The sequence below is a fragment of the Delphinus delphis genome, chromosome 6 (assembly GCF_949987515.2).
Source record: "Delphinus delphis chromosome 6, mDelDel1.2, whole genome shotgun sequence".
Classification (NCBI taxonomy): Eukaryota; Metazoa; Chordata; class Mammalia; order Artiodactyla; family Delphinidae; genus Delphinus; species Delphinus delphis.
The window spans coordinates 52,725,288-52,750,733 of record NC_082688.1 but is presented as its reverse complement, the minus strand read 5'-3'; the positions used below and the strand labels follow the sequence as shown (position 1 = coordinate 52,750,733).

The 25,446-nt window shown below is 42.8% G+C and overlaps 1 protein-coding gene across 5 annotated transcripts in view; it reads right to left on the bottom strand.

The window, feature by feature from the left end:
* Nucleotides 1-25,446, bottom strand: part of SMARCA2 (SWI/SNF related BAF chromatin remodeling complex subunit ATPase 2) — a 172,854-nt gene that overhangs the window by 25,032 nt on the left and 122,376 nt on the right. For all 5 annotated transcript variants that reach the window (XM_060014673.1, XM_060014674.1, XM_060014675.1 and 2 more), the window contains exon 28: nucleotides 8,385-8,602. In XM_060014673.1, the coding sequence (XP_059870656.1) occupies nucleotides 8,385-8,602 (218 nt within the window). The remainder of the gene's footprint in view (nucleotides 1-8,384; nucleotides 8,603-25,446) is intronic.

Genomic DNA, 25,446 nt, shown 5'->3' with positions numbered 1-25,446 from the left:
AGTGGTGGGGGAAAGCAACAGAAACCCATGGCTGAGTGATGCTGGGGGGACCGTCCCGCTCAGTGGCGGCTCCTGATGCCTTTGTAAGGAGTGCAGTTACAGGATGGACACGCCCAAATGACAACACAGCACAAAAACTTCAAAAGCCACGACAGGTGTTTGAGAATATCTGTGTCTCCACCTCCCACTCCAAGGAGGGGTGGTCAGGAGGCCACCGGAGAAATTGGCTTCCAAAGGCCGAGTCTTTAGGAAATCAGTCTGTTTGGTGGACCAAGGGATACCTGTATTTAGAGACCCGGGAATACAAGACAGATCCTGACCTGTTTCCTTCTATTTCCAACTGAGAATTACTGGGCACCTTCTCCACGTTACACCTGTGGTAGAGTAGAAAGAACACTAGAGTCAGAAGACCTGGGTCCTCGTCCCAGCCCGGCTCCTTCCTCTTAGGCTGGTGACCTCGGGTAATTCATCTTGCGCTCCCAGCTTCAGTCTCCTCACCTACCTGCCTTGCCAACCTCGGGGGACTGTTGGGAAGATTACTGGGGACGTTTCCTGCTTCTCCCGAACGCGTCAATACCTGTTACTCTGGTCTCATTTCCCTCCACACGTTTCCATCCGTCGTTCTAGAAGCAGTGGAGGAAAGGCAGCGTTTGCTTGGCGGGGGTAAGGGGTGGCCTTAGCAATGTAGTAGCTTCGGCCTATCCGAGTCTAGCTCCTCACTTGTAAAATGGGGATAATACCTCAGAAAATGGTTGTGAACCCTGAACGGGATGCTGTACTTTATTACAGCAGCCAGCACGCAGAGGGGGCACCGAACCACAGCCTAAATTGGTTTCTGAACACCATCTAGGTAGTCAGCTCTCCTTCCCAGACCTCCATTCTTTTCCAACAGATCACCAAGTTAATGATCTTCCACTGGAAATGACAACCACCACGTGAGGTCTCTGGCCCTTCCTTCTCCAGGCCTCTAGGGAAGCCGCTTCCATTGAGGAGTTTGCAACTGCACCACTGGCGTTCCTTCGTGTGGTGGCAGAGAAGTGGCTGAGAGGGGTGTCGCGCCCTGGGAAATCCCTCCATCCTCTCTAGATCTTACTCCAGGCAAACACGGTGCCATTGGCACACACAGCCCACGTCTGGCCACTTACACATCCCTCCTCAGAGACCTTACCCACTGTGCCCTGGGAGAGCGGGAGACACTACAGAAGGTGCAAAGCATAAATCCGGGAGTGGCGAGGCGAAAAGTACAGGCGATGTTGGGAAAGCAGAGAAGCGGGTGGAATGTCTGACAGACAAGGGAGAGTTGCACGTTGGAAGATGAAGTTGGGAAGGTCCTAGGGCCAGGCTGTGGAAGGCTATCTTTCCCACGGTGAGAAGTCTGGTCGCTATCGGGTAGGCAATGAGAAGCTACTGAAAGTTGTTAAGTAACCACTGACGAGAGGGGATCCATGAATCAGAGGCAGGAGGAGAAGCAGGCAGCATGCAGCCGTCCAGGCACGGCCAGCGACGATGGTAAAGGACCTGATGCAGACGGTGGGTGAGGACACAGAAGTGGTGGGGGGCCTGGGAGAAATGCTGAGGAAACTCTGTATGTAAGGGCGTGTTAGGAATAAGGCACAGAATTGGGACCACTTTTCTCCCAACACACTGGGGACCCTGAGTTGATGATGGGTGTTAACCAAGGGGATACCGAAGCTGAAATAGACCGTGTTGTCTCAGAATGTGTAGTCGTGAAGAGCATTCTGTAGACATGTTACAGGACATACTGCACATACTTTGGAGAGAGAGCTGGGCATGGTTCTATGATCTGACACTAACGGAGATTACACCTCATCGGGGAAGGAAGGCTCTGATCAAAGGAAATTCCAACAGAATGCTTTCGAACGATTCTGATAAGGAGTATGTGGGGACAGACCTACACGGGTCAGCAATCTGACTGAAAAAGAAGTACAAACACAACAGAAAAGCATATTAAATGAGGGTATGGATTTGGCTTTCAAAACGTATGTTACTACAAATCAATTTTAAAAAGACAGTGTGAACACTGGTGTGATTAGTCCACCTCGGATGGAAGACTCAGGATAACGATAACTGAGGGAAAGCCTTCGACATCACAAATACCTGAACACGCTTCAGATAAAGCACTTTGGGGAGATAATACTGGAAAAAGAAAAGGCAACTTTTTAAAGTAAGAGCCCATCCCTTCTGGAATATGGGTTGACGATATGTGGGCCTTGAAGACAGTAGTTCAGCCTTACTCTAAACGAGGGAAATGCTACAAATGACTTTCCATCTGTATATAGGAATTCGTGTACAGGAATTAAACAAGTACACTTAGTCCTTAGGTTTGCAGTATTCCCACGTCCTTAGAAAGGTACTATAATGTAACGGGGTAAAATGCAGGCTCTCTTTTCCCCGGTAAATGCAGTGATAGTGATATACATAAATATATATATCACATATACATATAAATATATATATATCATATATATATCATATATATATCATATACATATACATTCCCCCCCAAAAGAGACCATAAACTCAAGATAATATTATATTCTTATTTAAGGGGCTCGCGTGACCCCACCTTCCCTGAATCTCCCAGGCCACCTGCCTGTTCAGTACTATCCGGGCTATCTCCTCTACCACAGGGCGAGCTAGTGGAGGTAAGTACCGTGAGTCTCTTTTTACCCTCTGGCCCTCAGGGCTGGAAAGAAGGGGGGAATAATACAATTAATATTGCCAGGATCAATGAATGATTTTCTACAATGTGGGGAGAGCTAAGATTCAGAAGAAGCTGAGGCCTTCCACCATTCCTAGGGAAGTCATCAGTGTTTCTTAAAATGAGGGGCAAGAAGAAGACAGTCTCGCCTCCGGGAAGAGAGCAGAGGCTGAAGGGCATCAGGTATCAGGGAGGAAGGAGCCGTTTGGCCACGCCTGGCCGCCCCACTGTGTGCCAGGGTCAGGCAGGTATCTCCCGCCTCCCCGCCGCTTCCCTTGTCCATCCTCAGAGCTGCACCTGAAGTCCAGACCCTCTGCAGACAGCGAGGCCCATCCTCGCAGTACACTCCTGCTGGTCAGAGCGGGAGGAGGTGATGATAACCGCCTCATATTCTGTTTCCAGACTCTTCGGGAACATGAACGATGCTCAGATTTGAAAAGCAAGGCATAATAAATGTTGAACAAAAGCTACTGATAGGAGAGTTGATAGGGCATATCAAGAAGCTTCAGATGAGTTCAAGTGTCCAGTTGCAAACTAATTACATCCTGAAAGAGTGTGTAGATTGCTTTTGCTAATGACGTTTAAGAAATCACAGAGACTAGAAACGGAATCAGAAGACTAAGTGTCCCACTTTCAAAAGGAGAAGGGAAACTCGAGGCGGCTGTGCCTGATGTGGACCCTTGGTCAAAATTTAGAGGAAATTATTCAGATGCCACAGGGCTACAGAGAGAAGATAAATGACATCGTTAAGTACCGGTAGGGGGTCCCTTAGAAAAAGCCATGGCAAGCTAACCTCATTTCATCCTTTCGGCAGGGTTTCTAGGTTGATGGATCGGAGAGGCCACAAACACGGTATATCTTGGTTTTAGCTTTTTTTGATAACCTTCAGAAAGGATAGATGAATGTGGGTGACATGACAGCATGGTCATGTGAGTTCACAGACGGTTCATCAACTCTAAAAATGACTGATTAATATATTCACATCAACCTTAAGTGATTTTCAGGGGCATGTCACAGAAGACCTGTCCTTTGCCCTTTAGGAGTTTCTTCGCAATAGCTTATAGCAAATCTTCAGATGACAACAACTTAGGAAAACAAGTAAACGTGGTTTTGTTTTGTTTTTTTTTTAAAAAAAGGCATAAAATAATCAGTGTTACATCAATAGGCTAGAATGGTGGTACAAAAATCAGTAAGATGAAACTATATAGGAATAAGTCAATACAGGATAAAAAAAAATCAGAGGTTTAGCTGAAGGCTAACCTTGGCAGCATTCACGTGAGATAAGAACTGTGTGTATGTTTGGCGGGAGAGGGAGCTTTTCAAGAAGTCGTGTTTTCAACGGGAGTTAACTCTGAATCAAGGTTGGTGAAAAAAGTTAACACGCTCCTGAGTTATGTTAACAGAATTTTGGTGTCCAGAATAAGGAGGCTAGCCATCCTGCAATTAGCCGCCATCGGAATACCTCTGGAGTTCTGGGTGCTATGTTTTCCATGCGACACTAAGAAAGTAAAATGTGTCTAAGGGCGGGGCGGAGTTGGGGGGTACTGGGATGGCTGGAAGTCCAGGCATCACTCAGATAGCAAAGTGAGGTGTTACAACCCGAAGGAGAATGTCCTAAGGCAGATACGTTTATGAATATTTTAAAGGACATTTCTCGGAATGAGAACAGATTGACTCTCTGAAGTTCCAAGCAGAACAAAAGCTATAAGTCAGAGGGCTGAGTCTGTTTTCATATAGGAAATGCCTGTCGTGTTTAGAGCTGTCCTTTGGTGTCGCAAACGGCTTCCTGACACAGTGAGCTAACGCTGGGCATGTCCGCACAAGGTTAGATGATGGTCTGCTAGAGGCAATGCAGGGGGACACATCTGGGAAACTGGACCAGGTAGAGCTAAAACCCCTTCTAACACTAAGAATTCCCTCTAGGAATCTCCCTCCTTATCCAAGGAACTGTAAGCCATGTCTCTAGACTTGGAATAGCTCCACCAAACCCAGACCCTGCTTTTTCACCATCACCATCTCTTCACGGGGGCAATTTTAAAGGGTACAGATGCAAATTAGGATGGATCCCTTTTCCAAGACAAAAAAGATCTTAGGTTAAATATTATATAAAGGGAGAATATCATTTTAAAAGCCTTCTACATAACCCTGCTTATTAACAGATCAAAACAAAGCCTTCCAATAATACTTCATATCAAGTTTTCTATTTGGAGAAATAAAATGGTGGGAACGGTAACAAGAGATCAGTGCTACCTCTCGTAGAGATTACCGCAGAAAAATTTTACATTTGTGAATCACACAGAATCATTGGCTCTCGGAGGGGAGAGGGGGGGGTCACATTTTTTAAAAGCATCCCCCTAAAAAAAATTAGGACTGGCACTGAAAACAAAGGCAATAAATAGACACAAATTATCCTAGTTCTTTTTAAACAATAAAAATACATCTGTCCCAGAATCATGCAAGAACTTTGAAAAAAAAACTGTCTCATAAGAGCTAATTAATTCTTATGTATCAGTTAAATATAGATGGTAGTTCTTATTTAATACGCTGCTGATGTACACGACTGTCAGAGCTGTAACATCTGACTGAGGTGATGGGAAGGAGGTTAGTCCAGGTGGTACTTCTTTCACAGGTAGGTTGAGTTACTATATTAGTCACTGACTTTACTGGTGCAAAAATCTCAACACATGGCGAAGTACATTTCTCAGCAGCATTTTCTAAAACCAACCAAAAATATGATGTATCTAATTAAGGCCCTCCTAATTTGAGTACCTCCTACTTGAGCACCAAATTTGGTAAGAGACATAAAAAACATAAACTGAGTAAGTGCTTTTTTTCTAGAGGATCACTAACACGAAATATACATGAAACATGTAGCAGTGGAGAATTTAGAACATACTTCCCAGAAGTACCTAAACGTGGGCAGTAATAGAATGGGGGGCCTTACCAGGGTACTTTCAGGAAAAGTAAAACAAATAAATAAAACCAGAGAAAGGGGGAAAACAAACAAACGATTCAGTGTCTGCAGGTTGAAATATTTAAATAGCCTCTCCCTATAGTACAAGCAAAGACATGCTCAGTCATCATTCCCAGTGAAGCTGTGTTTTCTGGTTTTGGAAATAACAATATGAAAGCCGTACGAGCAAGGACATTTTCTTTATAGTGCTCAGAGCTCCATTCACCTACCTGATTTGCTATAAATTGTCTGAAAGGCTGATTATTAATAATTAAACTGTTCAAAGAGCTATATTAACTCATCAAATCTTCCTAATGCCTCTAGAGGCAGGTACAGTAATCATTCCATTTTGTGGACTAGGAAACTGAGGACCTGGGAGGTTAAGTAAATTGCCCAGCTGCTCCACAGGTAGTAAATGGTAAAGACAGGATTCAAATGCAGGTAGTTCAACCAAGACAAGAGCTTAAACTACTGTGCTATGCTTAGCTGAGGTTAAAGAGACCTAACTTCATACTACTCTGTATTTGGGGGTGGGGGTGGGTTCTGGAAAAGTCATCAGCCCATAGCCCTGTGCGTCAGGAAATCACAAACCTAAAAGGCTACGGAGCCAGCAGGTGATATAAAGGAGTGAAGTGGGCCAGGTGCGAAAAACACGATGATAAATGGCAACTGACACTCCATATTGGAGGGACGATAGTGAGCGACGGGGATGGTGGCCACCTAGAGCAGACAGTCTGCAACGGGTTGGGGTGTGGGTTCCACTCCTACTGTTACCTTAGGGAAGGCTAGGTAGAATGCTGCCAGATTTTTAGGTTTTTCCAAAAAAAGGGGGGAGGGGGGAAACCCTGACGTTTTTATAAGAACTCTCTCCAGCTTTATGTGTTTGCTTAAAAGAAAAAAAAAGGAAAAAAAAAAGAGAAACATGAAATAAAACCATCTGTTGGCAGTACGTGGTCCACTGGCTGGTGACTCCTTTTACACCATTAAAGGAGGAGACAGCCATCACCTGGCATAAAAGGCCTGGCTTTCAAACTTCCAAGGACTTTCTTGGCTCTTCTCAATGTTACAGCAGCCCTAGGCTCACTCAGCAGGTAATGAACACAATGCCTGTTAGATATCAAGGCACACCTGGTCCAAGCCACAGGCATTTTCACTCTCCCGGGACAAAGGCAAAAAGTTAGAGGTATGTGCAGAGTGGTACTCTCTGCTTATTTTTCTCTACACCAGGGGCTGATAAAATAAGGTGAAACTGTCCAACCTGGCTTCCTGGAAACTACTCCTGCTTCCAGCCAATCTACCAGTACAGCTGGGGAGGCACAGAAACTTGACAGAGAGAATTACTGACTCCGAGTTTACAAGGAAGTTGGCGTGTTCATCTGGGCAAAGAATGATCTCGTGGCCAAATTTTCCTTCCTAGATTACTGTCATTCCCCTGCGTCAGTGAACAGCTTATCCAAACCTAATGTAATGGGGCTGCCCTTTGTGGCCACTTTAGAATGCTCAAAGGGAATGACTTTAAAAAAAAAAAAAGGAAAATAATAGTGAAAATAGTAAGCAGGGAACCTGAGAGACCTGGTAGGCAGAGAGGAGCAAGAAATTCTGACCCTTCCACACGCATCTGCTCCTATGTCCCTTTCACCATTTCTGAAAAGTCTTTATATTTTCTCTAAGGGGCTATCAGTAAAACCCCATTGAAAGTTTCTTGCTTTTTATACCACTTAATCTTCACGATGAGGTTTTCTTCCTTGTATGAAGACATGCAACTAAAATTACCACGAAGAACTAAAAGCACAACTTATTTGTAGTAACCAATTCCAGTTATATAGAGCAACACCAGTGAATGTCAAGAATTTTTGGTAACGAAAAGTTGATTCATGCCACTATGTAACTTAGAGGAAAAAAAATGTCAATTTTTCAACTGAAGTGAGATGTCATCTTCCTATTAAAACCGCATCACATGATTACTGAGTAGAAATCAAATCAACCAACCAAAATGTAGCCTAACTAGTTTATCGACTATATAGGGCTGCCTGACACCCAAGAACATCTTTACTTTGGTTTTCAAATAATTGTTTATTGTTTAAAAATGGCCTGGGGTAGTGTCCAGTACACATTTCTCAAAGTTCGCATTCGCAAGTTCCATGAAAAAGAGGGAAATTTGCTGAAAAACCATCCTGTCTAGGTAGGGTTATGAGAAAAGAGGGAGATGGCTCGAACAAGTGCTCAGAAATTCAAGTGTCTTGGAAGGAAAGAAGGAGAGGTGTTTTTGATGGAAGCTTCGGTTTGGCTTAAAACAAAGTCCTAGCATGAACATTTACCTTAAATATGTGATAGAACTCTTTTTCTCCTCTAACACCTCAATCCAAAGGTACAATTTCACTCTCTTTCCAATGCTTCCACATCAGTGATGGTATTCTGGAAATCCTTAAAGAACCCTTCTCCAGCTTAGGTTTTTTTTTCTTTCATTTGGTCATCTAAACTCCTCTTTCCAAATACCTTAAATAACACCTGGTAAACTATTACACAAAATATCGAGAGCAGCCTCTCTGAATAGAGTACAAGTTTACTGATACCTCTGGAGCAAAAACCATCAAACAGGAGGTAGAAAGGGCCCGGAACCCAGCGTACACCTTAATAAATCTTGCTCTGCAGGCAGCGTTACCTGTGGTCTTGATGAAGATGATGGAGGTGAAGGAACGAAACGCTCACCTGTCTTTGTAGTTTATCACAGTATCGATGATAGCGTTCATCTGCTTTGTCAGTTTAGGGGGATTTGGTGACAGTTTCTCAGCCGGAGGGCGACCTCTCCTCTTCTTGGCCTTTTCCATATCTTCTTTTGCAGGATCTTTATCCACATTTCTTCGTCTTTTTCGCTTCTTAAGCCGTACTTCCTCTTCCATTTCTTCCAAATTGCCGTCTTCAATGGCCTGTTAATAGGGAACGAAGGAGAAAAATTCAAGACGAGAGAATACCGAAAAGAAAACAATTTACATAAGTAGAATAAAATGAAACTAACAACAGCAAAAAAAAAAAAAAAAAGTAAAAGTTAACAGTAATCAGTGAAGTAAGAAGAAAAAATAGAAGACCACCATATTGGATAAATGCAACTTTAACCCAAGTCTGTTTCATGAGCAAAATAGGTGAAGGCCCGAAACACTAATAGCAAAGAATGTGACAAATATGAAAAGATCTATACATTTAAGTGTTTGAAGATAACTAAAACCAAATGACATTTCAGCTCAATATAAGATAAAGACCTTTATTGTCTCATTACCGTAGAAGGTAAAAGGGAAACCAAAAAAAAAGGGGTGAGTGAAGAAGAAATTTCCCTAAGACTACATCCTTACAATCATATAAGCTTTGATCTTCTCTTCTTTGAGGTTTAACATCAATTTATTCGTGATTCACAACACAAAATCAAAATTCCATCCAGATTTTCTTCTAACGTAGCAATTAGTAAACAAGGAAACAGGAAGCACAAAGCCACATTCCTGGGTAAACGCACTTAAACCATCCAGATCAAGAACACACACACAAACAAAAAACACTTTTTTCCAATTACCTGCAAACGCTTGCTTTAAACCAGAGCCAGCAGCACTAATGCAGAGAGATAATAAAATAGCTATAAAAACAACCAGGTATAAAAAGAAACCTGTTCATAAATGGCTAAAAGATCCATGTGACAGACCCAGGAGTTTAAACTTTTTTTTCCCCCTAGGAAATCTCAAAACTTAAGAAGAATAAAGGGAAAGAAACAGAAACAAAAACAAAAACTGCAAAGAAAAAAAACAACAATAGGTAAGAGAAAATTTGACCATGGAAAAGAAGATTTTTAAAAAGACCTTGAAATTACATTTCGAGATTAGTTTCTTACACAAAATAAGTGATGTTATTTGTTCCTCCTGCCCCTCAATATTGCCTCCAGTATGTCTCGTGGCTGAAAAGAGCTCTAATCATCAGGCAATTACCTTCATTTCTCCACAGCACCAAACATGGCTAATATTTATGATCATGTGAGTATAACAATCAATATAAAGAGTGATTACAGCTCAGACATAATTTCTTTCACTTATGTACAATGCCTTCTGAAAAAGAAAGGTTTTGTGAAGAAAACCTGGTGCAGAACACAAAACAACCTGGCATGTTAAAAATGCCAGTGGGATTTAAAAAAAAAAAAAAAAGGTTTTCTATGCATCTTCCAACGTGCAACCCCAGAGAAGCAACATGCACACAGACAGAATCCTAAAGGGACAGTCTGAGCCTAGGCCTTAATAATCAAAAGACAATTTCCATCACGATCCTACAGTGTTCAGATGATAACCACTATAAAGGAGGCAAGGTCTGATGGGTTATGAGGAAAAAGAAAAAGGAAAAAGGAAAAAAAAAAAGCTCCACGTTATTGCATTAATATTCATTTGCCTAAAAGCAGGACACCCACTATACAGCTAAACACACTGCAGCTAAAGCGAAGATCAAGAAGAGGAAATTGTCCCGCAAATCTTGGAGGCTGAACATGCTAATAATAAATACAGCATGCAAGGCTTGTCAACAGTTAATGGTACTGCTCTCCTCAAGCACCCAGTTACACACAGAAATACGGAGAACACCGGCTTTTGATGTGTTACACACCTACACATGCCTGGGATGTAGTTCTACTGAATCTTCAAGACGGCAACGAAAAAGGATATTTACCTTACCACTATCAGCAGGCCGGCTATCGGAAATCACAGTTAGTGGGGATAAAATTAACAAGCCAGCAAAGCAGCGAGCTGCTAGTCTCTTCATCAGCTGATCAGGAAAAAAAAGAGAGCTGGGGAAAGGCTATGTTTTCATATACAAGTAATTTTATTTTACTGAAAATTTAATACTGAAAGGATTGTGGATACTCAAATCTGCTGTTTCATTCTACCCACTACAAGGCCCGAAGCCTTCCTCCTTCAGCCTGTTTTAATATTGACAACTACTTATCATATTTTTCCCCCTTATTATTCCAGGCAGCAGAATTAGAGATTTTAGCTCAGGTGGTTTCTGATTCTTACTTGCATTTGAACAATTAAGCCAATAAGAAAACAAATTAATATTCAAATTTATTTTTTAAACAATTAAAACCAGGTATGCTTTTATTTTTTATTTTTGTATTTTAAAGCTCATTTTAGTGCCTTGAAAAAAATAGGCTGCATGGTTTTGGAGCAGTCTAAGATGAATTTTTTTCTTTTTTGGATAAAAGACTTTTTCATTAAATGCATGTAAGTAAAAGCAATGTGCATGTTCTCAAATATTTTAATACAGTATGTTATTCTCTTTAAAGAAAATCCCGAACAACTGTGACACTTCACTTTCAGTTTCATGCTGTAAAATTTTTCATTGTTTTTCTTTTCTGTGGGATAAATGATGAGGGGGAAGCTGTGAAAAGAATATTTCTACTTTACCTCCTCCCCCCTTAATTTTGCAAAAAAGGAACAAAGCATAAGCTTGTGATATTTGGACTTTTCAGTCTCTAAATCTGGGAGTAGCTAAGAAGCGAAAACAAATTAAACTGCAAAAAGAACCAGTGAAACGATTTTTATTACAATTGCTAATACGTGCAGATTCTTAGTAAATTTAGGTTTTGGAATCATAAGGAAACACACAAAGTACTGACCATTATTCCCCTTAAATTAAGGTTTTATGCAGGAATGCAGAGAACTACAAAACATCTTCCCTCCTCCCCAAAGACCCCAAACACATCCATATGCAGTGCTTTATGTTCAGGGATTTCTAAGGGTCTTTTTCTAATGGAAATCAATTCACTAAATATTTCCCTGTGCTTTTCGCACTTCGAGTGGAGTAAGATTACTCCTGCCTGTAAGTAAAATTATGCATGGAAAATTTTAAACTATTCTCCTCCTTAAAAAATTATTTATTCAACTGGCTTCACTAACACCACTCAGGGCTAGGGGCGAGTGACACACACACAAAACTTGCTACACAATGCTCAAGTAACTACCCCACAAAGAATTCCCTTCCAAACCTTTTACCAGCACAATATTGAAATAAATCACAGAAGCAAACCCCCAGTTTCCGACTGGTGACGTGTTGCGCAAGAGTGCGAGCCCTAATTCAACATACAGACGGCTCCCATGCTGAACTGCCTCTAGATTTAATGAAGTGAATAGGAAGGAAGTCGGGGAAAAAAAGTGTACAAATAAGAAATTAACACTTTCCTTCCCTACCCAAACGGTGAGACACAACTACAGCGAAGTTTGGTGAGGCGCTTCTTCCCTTAAAGGCACACGGCACCCACTTGGGTCCCGATGCCACTAAGGAAAAAACCCTTCTGGTGATAAAAATCCCCAGCCAAGTTAAAATAGTTAAGCATATTTCAGCCTGCGTTTTTTCCTGAATGAAGCTGGGAATTACTCTTTCCTCCACTGGATGGCAACCTTCTCCACCCCCACCCCCCCTTTTCTTTTTCTCTTTCTCTTTCAATTTTTTTTTTTTTTTAAGAATACATGATCGTGACACAGGATGTGCAAGGATGAGATACAGAGTGGCTCCTTCCCCAATGAGTTAAGAAAGCAGCGTGTGTGTGTGTGTGTGTGTGTGTGTGTGTGTGTGTCTAGGTTCTGATAACAAAATGCAGGAGATGGTCGTGCAGGATTAGCCGTTTTAAAGGAAACACTTTGCAGCTCACAGAGCACACAGCAGACCCGGGAATCAGCTGCACGTGGGTCCAGCCGTGCCCCTCTGTCATCCTGACACACACTACATCTTTTAGTGAAAGATGAACAGTCCAGAAAGTGTGCATTATCTCTGCTCTTCTCAACCTGTGGTATAGTGGGGTGCTATTATATGTAACTCCGCAATACCAGGCAGCAGCAGAAGGGATCCATGACTATGAATAGGTAAACAGGGACAAGCAAACAAAAGCCACAAGCCAACTCCGGGCGCATTGTTTCACTGTGGTTGTCTTTTCCACTCAGCATCTCCAAATTCATCAAGTGGTGCGGCACAGCCCTTACAGTGGAACAGACCATCTTAAGAAAAAATGAAAGGAGCAGTTCAAGAGCAATTCTAGACAATGCATGGGGCATCTCTTGGATATGAAATGTGAAATTTAGTATTTTAAATTTAAATATCTGCCCCCCTGACAAGGTCTCTCTTTCCCTCTCACCTCTCCTCCCTGCTCTGGGGGTCCTCCTTCCTTAGGACCGTAATTGGATTGCAGAAGAAGACTAGGATGCTGCCGGGGCTGTGAGGTGAGGGTTACAGAACTGAGGGCTAAGCAGTAAAGACAGGATTGTTGCTAATTACATGTCAATTCCAGTGCTTCCTGGGGAACCACTAAACTTGATTTCAGTATTCAGGGAGACTAAACCTCCCTCAAGCCCTGCTAAGACCTGGAAGCAAATAATACAGGTAGTGAACCTCCAAACAATCAGAGCTATTAATAGCAGCAGCAGCAGCGACAACCAATAAGTGGACTTTTTAAGAAAAATTTAAGATTTCTTGTATGAGAAACTTTCTTATAATAGGAATATTTAACAACAAAAAATTGAACGTGGAGCTCTTGATCAAAACGCCACATCATTTGAGTCACTCGGTTTAATAAAGACAGTAGCAATTTCGGATGCAGAATTTCAGACCCACGGCTGAAACTGGACAATTGTTAAGTTTTTGATTATCATGTAGAAAATAAAGGGAAGCCTCATGAAAATGGAGTCAGGAGGCCACAAGGGGGAGCCCTCACAAAGCCCCACTCCACAGTCAATTACAGGAAGAATTGCCAATTACAGGGCCCAAGGGAAGAATCATCAACAGGACAGAACCACCAGTTACAGGACCCAACCAGAACAGATGTATGGGTGACCCTTGAACAACATATGGGTTTGAACTGCACGGGTCCACTTACACAATGATTGCTTTCAATAGTAAATATTGTACCAGAGCACTAGATGGTTTGCATTTGGTTGAATCCCAAGTTGGGTGTAGAGGACCGACTATAAATTACACACAGATTTTTGACTGCTGGTATGGTCAGTGCTCTTAACCCCCGCATAGCTCAAGGGTCAACTGTACATGGCATCTCTTATAAGAAATCTACTAACCCAGCAACTCAGCCAGTGAGAAAACATTATCACTCTGAACTTTCCCTTTTCTCCATTGGAATTTTATTCAAAACAACCCCTCCCAACTTCCTTCTTCTCCATAAAATAACGTTCCTCTCCTTTGTTTGTTGGACTTGCCTGTGGTTTTTGTTACGGCATGCTTGTCCTGAATAATGATTCTCTGCCATTCCTGAACAAGCTCATTTTTGCTGGTAAAATAATTGTTTTATTTTTGAGGTCAACAATTACCACCCCTCAAAGCAATCTGTTAAACAAGTATGCATAAAATCAAATTTCCAGAGGTGAAATAAGACGTGAAAAGACAAATATTGTACGATTCCACTTATATGAGAAAGGAGAACAGTGGCCCTCAGGGAACAAGTGAATAGGGGTACAGGGAGTGACTGATTGATGAGTACAGAACTTCAGTGTGAGATGATGAAAAAGTTCTGGAGTGGAGAATGGTGATGGGTGCACAACAATGTGCTTAAATATAAACTTAGAATGGTTAAAATAGTAAATCTTACGTTATGTGTTTTTTACCCCCATAAAAAAGTCCCCGAAAAAGAAACCAAATTCAATATTAAGGAAAAATCCCCAACAACTGCAGGTTCATACGCATCCTAACACCTAACACAATGCTAGTGAAATTTTGCTAGCTTTCCTTCCAAACTCAAACCTCACAGTATTTCAACAAGAAGCACGTTTGGTCTTGTCCTGGACAATGACTAGAAGCCTTTTCAAAAATCCTCAATTATTCACTCATTCAATGTTATTAAGGAAATATCCATGATGTAAGGAAATACCTGTACACAGACTTTATACTGTTGTTAACAAATGCCTCAAATACTCAACAAAGGAAACAGCTTAATCTGAAGGCTGAGGATTTTAGCATAGTTAAAAAAAAATTTTTTTTTCCTCTGGGGTGCAATTAACTGATGATAATTTAAAAGCCCCTCATTTCTTATTTCACTCGTTTGTCAGGCAACCCAGATACCAGCTCTCCCTGAGTTTGGGACTGAAATGTACAACGCTGGCCATTAAGGGAAAGCAGAGGGAGCCTTGGTTTAACTGAATTTCTGGTGCTGAGAGCTTTTCAGTTTCTTGTTTGACAACTTTAGATCACTTTTGCAAAAATGACCCAAGGCTCTTTCTTTCCCCACTAATGGCATAAGGAAGCCACATAAGGACACCTGGAGGAGGAGGGGAAAAGGGGAACCACACTTTATACAGATGAGACAAGGTAGATTAGCACATATTTCAGGTAAAAGAAATTTGAGGTTGGGCAGAGGAAAAAGCAGAGGGACTGTAAAAACTATTTCAGCCACAAGACCAACTATGGACCTTTTGGGCAGTATTAAGCATAATACTCGATCCAGAGAATGACTTGGATTTAGTGGAGGGTGGCCCCCCAAAACCTTTGGTCCCGTAGACCCTTCCACATTACAAACCTAATGTATTAACGCCTCTGTTCTTGCGAGTTAGGCACGTGCTTCACCCCAGCACCCTTGGTGGAATCAACCACAGAACCCAAGAGAGAACTTGGGAGCCTGCAAGAGGTTTAGAGCAACAGTGGAGAATTAAAAGAAATACACTTGTGCTTTCTTACCCTGAGACCATACATCCAGTTCCTATCAACCCCTAAGAGCCAGAACTCCACCTGCTTGTTTCTAGATCAGGGCTTCTCTGGGGGGCCTGGGCCACCTGTGTACTTTGAGGTTCTCAGGATACTAAAAAAATGAAGACACGCCAAAAGAAGGTAATAGATTGCGGTACAATGTCAATGCTTACAAACAATAACTTAATGCTTCTGAGACAGATAGGTAAGACACAAGGATTAGGAGTATAACCTCATCTGGAGATGATGACAAATGGCGAAGTGCAAGTCTTGGAGCCAAATAAACAGTGCTCTTCTGGGCTTCCCCGTGACAGGCCGTCCAGGAGGAACGGAGCCCTCACCCAGGCGTACGGGCCACCAGCACAAGACCAATTCTCTCATCTGTAAACCCACCACGGTTAAAGCATTCAATTCAAACGAGACGGGGGTTAAGAGTAGGGTGCTTGTTCTGCTCGAGGCAGATGTAAAGAAGGCCTCCAAGAGCCAGGTTACAGGGGAGGAGGCCACATAAGGAAAGCAACACAAGAGATCAAGAGCACAGTGGTTTGAGGCCACTTCGTAGAGGAAGTAAAGCACATCTTAAGATACGCGGCCTCCTGAATCCTTCTACTACCACCACCATCACCACTGACAGCAGGAGTAGCAGCTAGCATGCTGTTCACCACGTGGCCGGGCACTCTGTGCTCTATACACATTTGCTCATTCAACCCTCACAACAACCCTATGAGATCCTGTTATCGTCCTCATTTTACAGATGAGGAAACTGAGGCACAGAGAGACCAAGCGTACAGGATTAAGAGATACCAACTACTCTGTATAAAATAGGTAAGCAACAAGGATACACTACATACCACAGGGAATTACAGCCATTCTCTTGTAATAACTTTTAGTGGAGTACAATCTGTAAAAATACCGAACCACCATGAAATTAATGTAAGATTGTAAAACAACTATACTTCAAAGCAAAAATTAAATCAGTCACAGGCCCAGGACGTGAAATCTGAAGTTTGGCTGCAGAAACCACACTCTAACTTGGAGGTTATTCTGCTTCACAGCACAAAGGATGACTCTGAATCATCAGGAAAAGGCTAAATTATGCTTAGGCTGAGGTGAACAACACCAATAAAAACATACCATGGTACATCTCAGGAAGACTTCCAGCAAAGACAGACAGACACACATGCACACACATGCACGCACACGCACACATACACACACACGTATGCAGTCCTTGTTTTGCATGGAAATGAGGGACCATACAAATGACCGTGCAAGGTGAAACCGAACGAAGTCGTTCCGATAATCAATAGGAAAATTATGATCATTCCACGACACTGACCAAACTTGTATCAAAGCATTAAGAACTCTTACTGTGGGTTCTGCATGTACAGGGAAATGAAAAACAGTAAAATGAGTATTTAGAACACTAATTCAAAACATTAGAAATATGACATTAAAATGGTAGAAAATGTATCAAGAAGATTTGGATAGCACTTGGCTTCTTTTTCTTCTCATCAAATAGCTCAGGATACAGAGCAAGTAAGTCTTTTCTAAGCCTTGGCAACTTGCCAGGGATCCACTTTCAACATTTTATCCTCTGCCCTTTCAATGTCTTGACATCTCTCAGTTCCCTTAAGGTGAACTTTTCTCTTTTTTTCGGCTGGTGTCACTTCCTCTGGGACATCTTCATCTTTTTCCTCACAACCATTTTCTTCATTATTTCGGTAAGTTCGCCTTCACGAAGTTCCTCTGGCCGAATATCTGGATTCCATTCCGAAGGCCACTTTGTGATCCTGCCTCTTTCTTCACTTAAGCTCTTGATATGGTTCTCTTCCAAAAAAGATCTGTCTCATCAGCAGTAAACATCTGTGATCATCACAAGCTCCTGCCTTAACTAATCTTTGGAACCTGGGTGCAGATTTCACAGTCATGCCCTTATGTGCCCTGGCAGCACCACCAAGCCCACTCAACAATAATCAAATCATGCCCATTTCTGAAATGATGAAACCAGCCTTTACCAGCAGTAGTATGTTCTTCTCCAGTTTCCTTGTAATTATCATTTTCTTTCAATGTGGCAACTAAATTCAACACTTTGGCCTGAACACTAAGCAGACTGATTGGATTTTTTTTTTATTATTGTCATAGTCTTCAATCCAAAGTAAATAAATTCAACCATAAGTGGCTTCATGTTCCTAGTGCAACTTACACTAAAATACGTTAAGGTGACTCCAGCTTGCTTTTTATATTCATTGGGCTTTTCCAGTATGATTTGTATTGTAGTTTCATGAGGTCTCCTATCTTCAGCTTGATGTTGCCCTTTTCATATCTTCTAAATACATCCAATTTCACTTCCTGTGCTGTTACTTTTTGTCTCTTTGCTCCACGTTCACGTTTGGTGCTCACTTTCCTCTCCCGATTATTTTTGTGGGTTTATCACCGGGACATGAGGATGCACCACAAACGCATGCTTTGCTGTCTGTAAATGGACTGAACAACAGATGCTCAGGGACCAATCACCAGCACACTTTGGAAGAAGTGATATGATTGGTCACTGATCATGATATGCATCTGTTATTTATATAGTGATTTGTGGACTGAAGAGCTAGCAGCACAGCTTATAATTTACACAGTTAGTATACCACAGTGTTAGGGGCTGAATTGTGTCCTCCTGCAAAATTCTTATGTTGAGGTCCAAATACAGTCAGAATGTGACTGTATTTGCAGACGGGGCCTTTAAAGAGGTTAACTAAGGTAAAATGAAGTCACTAGGGCGGACCCTAATCCACTCTGACCAGTGTTCTTCTAAGAGGAGAAGTTTAGGACACAGACACACAACCCTGACAATACCTTGATCTCAGACTTATTGCCTCCAGAACCATGAGAAGATCAATTTCTGTTGTTTAAGCCAACCAGTCTGCGGTACTTTGTTATGGTAGCCCAAGCAAACTAATACATATGATAACCGAAATTTGTGGTTGGGGGACTGATTTTCTTAACGCTATCACAGTAATGGAAATTTGTACATGTTGCAATGGGGCAAAGAAAAGACTGCTTGTATGTATATAAAACATCCCTTTGAATAACTGATAGCAGCCTTTATCTTTCACGCCATCCTAGAGTGTAAGGGAAACTGTCCTACCCTCAGCACATCCTGCCTGGCATTTACGTTCCAAATTAGGCAACTCCTCCCTGCCCTGGTCTCACCCTGTGGGACTGGGAATGGGCCCCTGTTCTTAGGATGGGCTGTCTTTAGGCTTGTGCAGGGCCTGGCTTGAGGGTCTCTGCATAAACCCAAGTGAGAGTGACTGGCTGAGTTAGTTCACTTCCCTTAGGAATTTGAACTACAAATGTGAAAGAGCATTCCACATTGGTGTGAGAGTTGAAGCTGAATGAAGGTCATGAGGTAGCACGTAGGCCTGAGATGTTATTACTATAAACGATGAACAAACAGGAAACAAAAAAGGATAACAGGAAACAAACAGGATATGCAAAGAGTATACTGTGTGAAGGAGAGAGTAGCTGGTCTCAAGGAGGCCACAATTCCATAAACACAACACACACAAGTATCTGGTTAGGCTATATAGATACATGCATATGAACACACATACAGATATGTACACACACATACACATGCATACACACACACGTACACACACACACATTATGACAGTGTCAGTAGAGGAATGTCTGGTTCCAGTTAAAGTTGAGAAGCCAACTGGGAAATGTACAATAATTTCAGATTTAGATTTGCTCACGTTGTATCTGTATGGTCCTTCTAAGTATACACAAGGCTATTTGTCAAATATGACTGTCCTGCTTTATTTAATGCCAAGTCAATAAAGCTAAAAATAAAGCTAAAACAGAATTGTTGAGCCCCAGTTAGCTAAGCAATATACACATGTTGCAAATACAATTTGCAATGCAATAAACTTGAAAATGAATCTCTAGTTTTAAAGCACAAACAAACAAGTACAGAGGTAAATATGGCCAGGGTTTACTAGTAAGCACACTTAGCACTATTCTGGCCTTGCACTGTTTCCATAGCTTTGTGGAATCCTAAGCCAGGACTAGCAGTTTTGCTGGGAATTCCCAGCTGAAATCAACACGGGCAGAATCAGAGATCCCGACAACTAACACATGGTCAGCAATTTGCATGGGGCAAACAAACACAGGGACGGGTTCTAACGCGCAGTGGCATTCCTAGGTAAAAGACATGCCCTAAAATGCATTCCAGAAATAAAGCAGCTAGAGAAATTTTACAAGGTGCACACCTGAGTCAATCTGAGGGAAGGGACTTCCCTGGTGACACAGTGGTTAAGAATCCGCCTGCTTATGCAGGGGACCACGGGTTCGAGCCCTGGTCCGGGAAGATCCCACATGCCGTGGAGCAACTAAGCCTGTGCGCCACAGCTACTGAGCCTGCGCACTAGAGCCCACGAGCCACAACCACTGAAGCCCGTGTGCCTAGAGCCCGTGCTCTGCAACAAAGAGAAGCCACCGCAATGAGAAGCCCGCGCACCGCAATGAAGAGTAGCCCCCGCTCGCTGCAACTACAGAAAGCCCGCATGCAGCAACGAAGACCCAACGCAGTCAAAAATAAATAAATAATTGTATAATTATATATAACTACAATTAAAAAAGAAGAAAATTTGAGGGAAGCCAGAAGGCCCCCTCAATGGACCTCCACTCAAGACTCTACCCACAGCATGGATCTTCTGCTCTCTCCACCTGCCTCTGTACCAACACCCAGCTGTGTTGCCCAACACCTTGATGCCAGTTATGCTTGTTATTGGAACTACGTAATTCAATTAGATATTACATAAAATTAAATATAGTTGTGAAAATAGGGTTCTTATTTCTATAAAGAGTGAGTACAATCGAAGACACAAAAGACTAGTTGCTTAAAAACAAATCAAAATACTGTGGAATTTGGCAAGGACTAGACTCCTATAATTTGGGAAGAGCCTGCCCTCAGTTTGCTTTGTTAGTACTAGGATTCTCCCTCAGGTGAAGGATGGGTTAATTAACTAAACGAGGGGCATCCTTCCACAATGCAAACATATAGCAAATCAGCACAATGTATAGTTGATATCTTACAGTTTTGTCATTTATACTGCAATAAAGCTAAAACTTCTTTCTTTTTTTAAAGATTCTCACTCTTGGGCTTCCCCGGTGGCACAGTGGTTGAGAGTCCGCCTGCTGACGCAGGGAACACGGGTTCGTGCCCCGGTCCAGGAAGATCCCACATGCCGCGGAGCGGCTGGGCCCGTGAGCCATGGGCCTGCGCGTCCGGAGGCTGTGCTCCGCAACGGGAGAGGCCACAACAGTGAGAGGCCCGCGTACCACAAAAAAAAAAAAAAAGATTCTCACTCTTAAAAACAGCAATACTGGAAATTCTAAGTGATACATAACGTGTGGCACTTATGCAAGACAGACCACCGCATTCTAGTAAGCAGGCTCAGAGGAAACCCCAGCCTTACATCAAAAATGTGTCAAACAGATATACCGTACGGTTTTCATTAAAGTTTTCATCTACATACAAGTGACGTATCATTTTCTCACCTTAACTAATATTTTCATTGACAGACCGGCTACTGGTTCCGATTATTTCAGTCAAGGCGGCTTCTGCTGTTTTTTTTCCTTTTTGGAATAGGGGTCACAAGGAATGTCCTATTAGCTTGCTTGTTGTTGTTTTGGTCATCCAGTCCTTTTCTCCCCTGCACTGAGATGTAACAGCTCCGTTCTGAGGATTTCCTACGTCGTTATGGGCTACACCCCATTGGTCAGATCTTAAATACCCCTTACATCACGTGACCGCCCTATTCGCGTTCTTCAGTTTTCCTCAGTGAATCAATTCAAGTCTCATGCCTGGAGCCTTGGGACCACCATGACCTAATCTTCCCCCTTCTGACCTGCCTTCTTTCCTGGTATGTGAACACACGCAGAACAAGGATCACAAGCCCGGTCCCTCCCCAGAGCATGCCACGCTTCTTCCCGTCTTTGTGATTTCTCACACTCCTCACCTGGAGCGTCTTTCCCAAACCCTCATATCCATGATTGTGGTCCCTGCTTCAGGGATCTACCCTCTACTCAGATCTTCTCCAGCTGTGAAAGGTCTTTTTTTTTTTCCCCTTAGAGACCACGCCTTATTTTTCTCAGTTCCCCTACAGTCTCTAGCACAGTACCGGGAGGGAAAAGTTAGGGAGTATAAATACAGTCGAACACAAACTCAACGTTTAGATAGGGTTCCCTGGGAAAACTGCTCCTAGGTATCTACCAGCTTACTGAATACTACGATTGAGTTCAAGTGTTATTTGTTCTAGACGTTTCTGTGAACCCTCAAGTACAAAGTTATCAACTCTAGCATCAAACCCTGTCTTCCCTACATCACTCTCAGGTTCTCATCCCACTTCTCACCTTCAACTTCTACAGTCATCGATACTGACGACTCTACTTCCTGCCACACAGTAAAATTCTTTTGGCAACCGGGACACTGATATGTTTCAAAAGTTGCCCAAAGTTTCCTGTCTCCCATGTCTATTAATCTCCTCCAAAGCCTATTTTATTTCTCTTCCATTGCTCCTTACTTAAAATCTCTCCTTCCTTGAAACGCTCCGGTCTTGGGAGTTCCTACCTTTTTTCACCACATTTTCCTTCCCTTAAAATAAAGATTCCCCAAGTTTTCCTCAGGCCCTCTTTTTTTTTCATTCTCACTGATTGTAAATATGCTGTCAGTTGTGGTCAGCCGCCCCTTCTGAGTACACAGCAGGCATCACTAATAAGGCTGATGTCCTCATCAGCAACAGGTGAGGTGTCTCTTAACGAGCCTGGGAGGACTTGCTGCTGGGGAACTTCCAAACCGCTCTCACAGAGGGGCTATGAGACACACCCCGTGAAGGCTCCTAGACGGGGGTGCCTTCTGCCGAGCAGCCTGGACACAGACTCACAATCCTCCGTGCACCGAGGGCTCTCTGAGCAGCCCCTCACTATTGATGGCCGGTACCTGTGAGGAGTCCAATCCCGTATTCTGGACGTAGAATCTTCCGTGGAGATCCAAATTGCCCCTGGCTTCAAGTGTGACCTCAAGGCACTCAGTTTCAAAAATTCTCTCTCTAGCCTGGCCTTCTCTTTGGAGTTGCCAATCAGGATTTCCAATATCCTACCCAAAGTGCCAAATTAAATCCGTCACTTTTCTTCCAACAGAACGAATGTTTCACTTCTGGATCCTTCTATGTCACTGAAGAGCAGCAGCATTCCCTACCCCCACCCCCCAATTATCCTGAATTTCTATTTAAAACCTTGAAAATCATCAGTTTCCCTTCTTATATGCCACGTCCTGTCAGCCACCGCAGTTACCTCTAAAATAGTTGATCAACAGTCGTCTCCTTGCCCTTGGTCTGGTTTTCCCTTCACAGGGTCAAATATTGTATAATGGCCTCCCTTAAGGGGTCTCCCTCATCCTCTCTCGGGCCCTTTACATTCATCCTTTATAATGCAAAAGGTTATCTTTTCTCTATTTAAATGGAGGGACACATCACTCATTCTCAGATTTCAGAAATGTTCAGGCTTGCCATTCTATCTGTGGAAGAGAATAAAGCCCAGATTCTCTGGTCATGCATAGCCTCCACCCTAGTTTTTCTTTTCCACTCCAGACTCAGCTCCCAACACAAGGTCACAGTAGCATGAGCCACGTTTCCATGTCTCTCTGCGGCTCGCTGAGCCTGGCACCCTGCCCGTCCTGACCCCTCTTTCCTACCCAAATCGTGCTCATCTTTTCAGAAAGGGCTAAAATGCCATTTCGTTCATAATACTGTACTTGATCTCTTTCCCCTGTACTTTCACAGTATGTTACAGGTACTTTTATTCACTATTTATTTAAATCTGCTTGGTATGAGTTTTGGCTTTGTCTTAAAATGTCAATCTCCTATCGGTCTGAAATCTCTTTTGGAATTTTTTAAAAAGTCATTTAAATAAAAATAGCCTCCCAAGGCATTTAGATTGATGCCTTGCTGACCAGTGGGACCCCAAAACCTTGCTGAAATAAAATTAAGTCTTTATTGTTTACTCTTTTTCCTTCTCAAAATGACAGGGTTTTACCAGGGAAGTACATTCTAAGGTCTGGCTTAAAAGATTACCGTTCAAGGAAAGGCTACAGGATTATACAGAGAATTAAACTAAGCCAGATCAATGGGGCAAAATGAAGATTTTTGCGTTTTGTTTGCCCTGTTGCAGCCCACCTCTTTAAACTGCCTCTATTTTAACTGGTAATTATACAATCTTCTGCCTTGCTCCAGCTTTGGTTTAAATAAGATATCCAACCCCACTGGCAGAAAGGACCCTCTAAGCGGGACAAGCCATGAAGATCCATACCTCTCACTCAGCTCAGAGGCACAGCTGTGTGGGAAACTCAAGTGAACAGGTAAGGAAGAGAAAGGCAGGGGCCCTGGCCCCGCTAGAAACAAGGCAACAAGAAGGGTAGAGAAACTGACCTGAGTCCCCAAAAGCCCCGAGCCCGCTGCTGGGTGGAAGGGAAGCCCACAAAGGAGGCGTTTCTCAAGGAGTGGTGGGGCTAACAGCCTTCACGAGGTGTGTCTTACATCCCGTGCAGGAGGCTGTCTTGACATTCTCGAGCAGCGGGTCCTCCCAGGGTCATCAAGAGATTCACCTGCTGCTCATCTGACCTGAGCTCCTGCACCTTTTCAAGCGGCGGCCGAAATAGCAGGCCAGGAGGAGGTAGATTGAGTGTGTAAAAGGGGCTGTGAACTGGGATGGGATTTGTCTTTTACCAAGCCCCATGCTCCCACAGAATTGCCCGGATGTGCATTTTCAAAATCTAAAAGGCAATACATTCAACATTCAATATTTAAAAACAAACTAGGGCTTCCCTGGTGGCGCAGTGGTTGAGAGTCCGCCTGCCGATGCAGGGGACACGGGTTCGTGCCCCGGTCTGGGAAGATCCCACATGCCGCGGAGCGGCTGGGCCCGTGAGCCATGGCCGCTGAGCCTGCGCGTCCGGAGCCTGTGCTCCGCAACGGGAGGGGCCACAGCAGTGAGAGGCCCGCGTACCGCAAAAAACAAAAAAAAGACAAAAAACCACAAACTAAATGCTAAATCCCAAAACCACCTTCCAGGCCTATGAGGCTTAGTGCCTCATCTGTAAAATGGGAGAAACAATACCTATTGCAAGTCTGTAAGGGGATTAAGGTGCGATGTGTATTTACAGCACTCAGCCTAGCACTGTCTGGTACAGAGAAGGGAGAGGACATGCAGGAACTGAGAGAAAGGGTCTGATTTGGCTCAAGAAAAGTCCTGAAAATTCTATGGGAATAAACTTGGATTAAGAACTCAGTCCTAGGTAGGGGTATGGTGTGATGTGAACTGACTTAATGACAGTAAAAAAAAAAACACACCAACTCTGTAACAGGATAGAGGTGAAAAGTCATCTTTATTTCTTATAAAAAATTTTTATTGAGGTACAGTTGACATATAACATTATATAGGTTTCAGGTGTACAACATGATGACCCAGCATCTTTATACCTTGCAAAACGATCACCGCCAATAAGTCCCGTTACCATCCATCACCACACAATGTGAACTTTTATGGTTTACTCTCTTGGCGACTTTCGAGTGTGCTCTACAATATTACTGACTATAGTCACCATGCTGTATATTCCATCCCCATGACTTATTTTATAACTGGAAGTTTGTACCTCTTGACTCCCTTCACCCATGTTCACCTACTCCCTAACCTTCCTCCCCTCTGGCAAACATCATTCTGTTCTCTTGTTTGTTCATTTGTTTTGTTTTTAATTTCCACATATAAATGAAATCATATGGTATGTCTTTCTCTGTATGACTTCTTTCACTTAGTGTAATCCCCTCAAGGTCCATCCATGTTGCTGAAAATGGCAAGATTTCTTTTTTCTTTTTTTACAGCTGAGTAGAATTCCATTGCATATACACACCACATTTTCTTTATCCATTCATCCACTGATGGACACTTGGGCTGTTCCCATATCTTGTCTATTGCAAGTAATGCTGCAGTGAACATGGGGGTGCATATT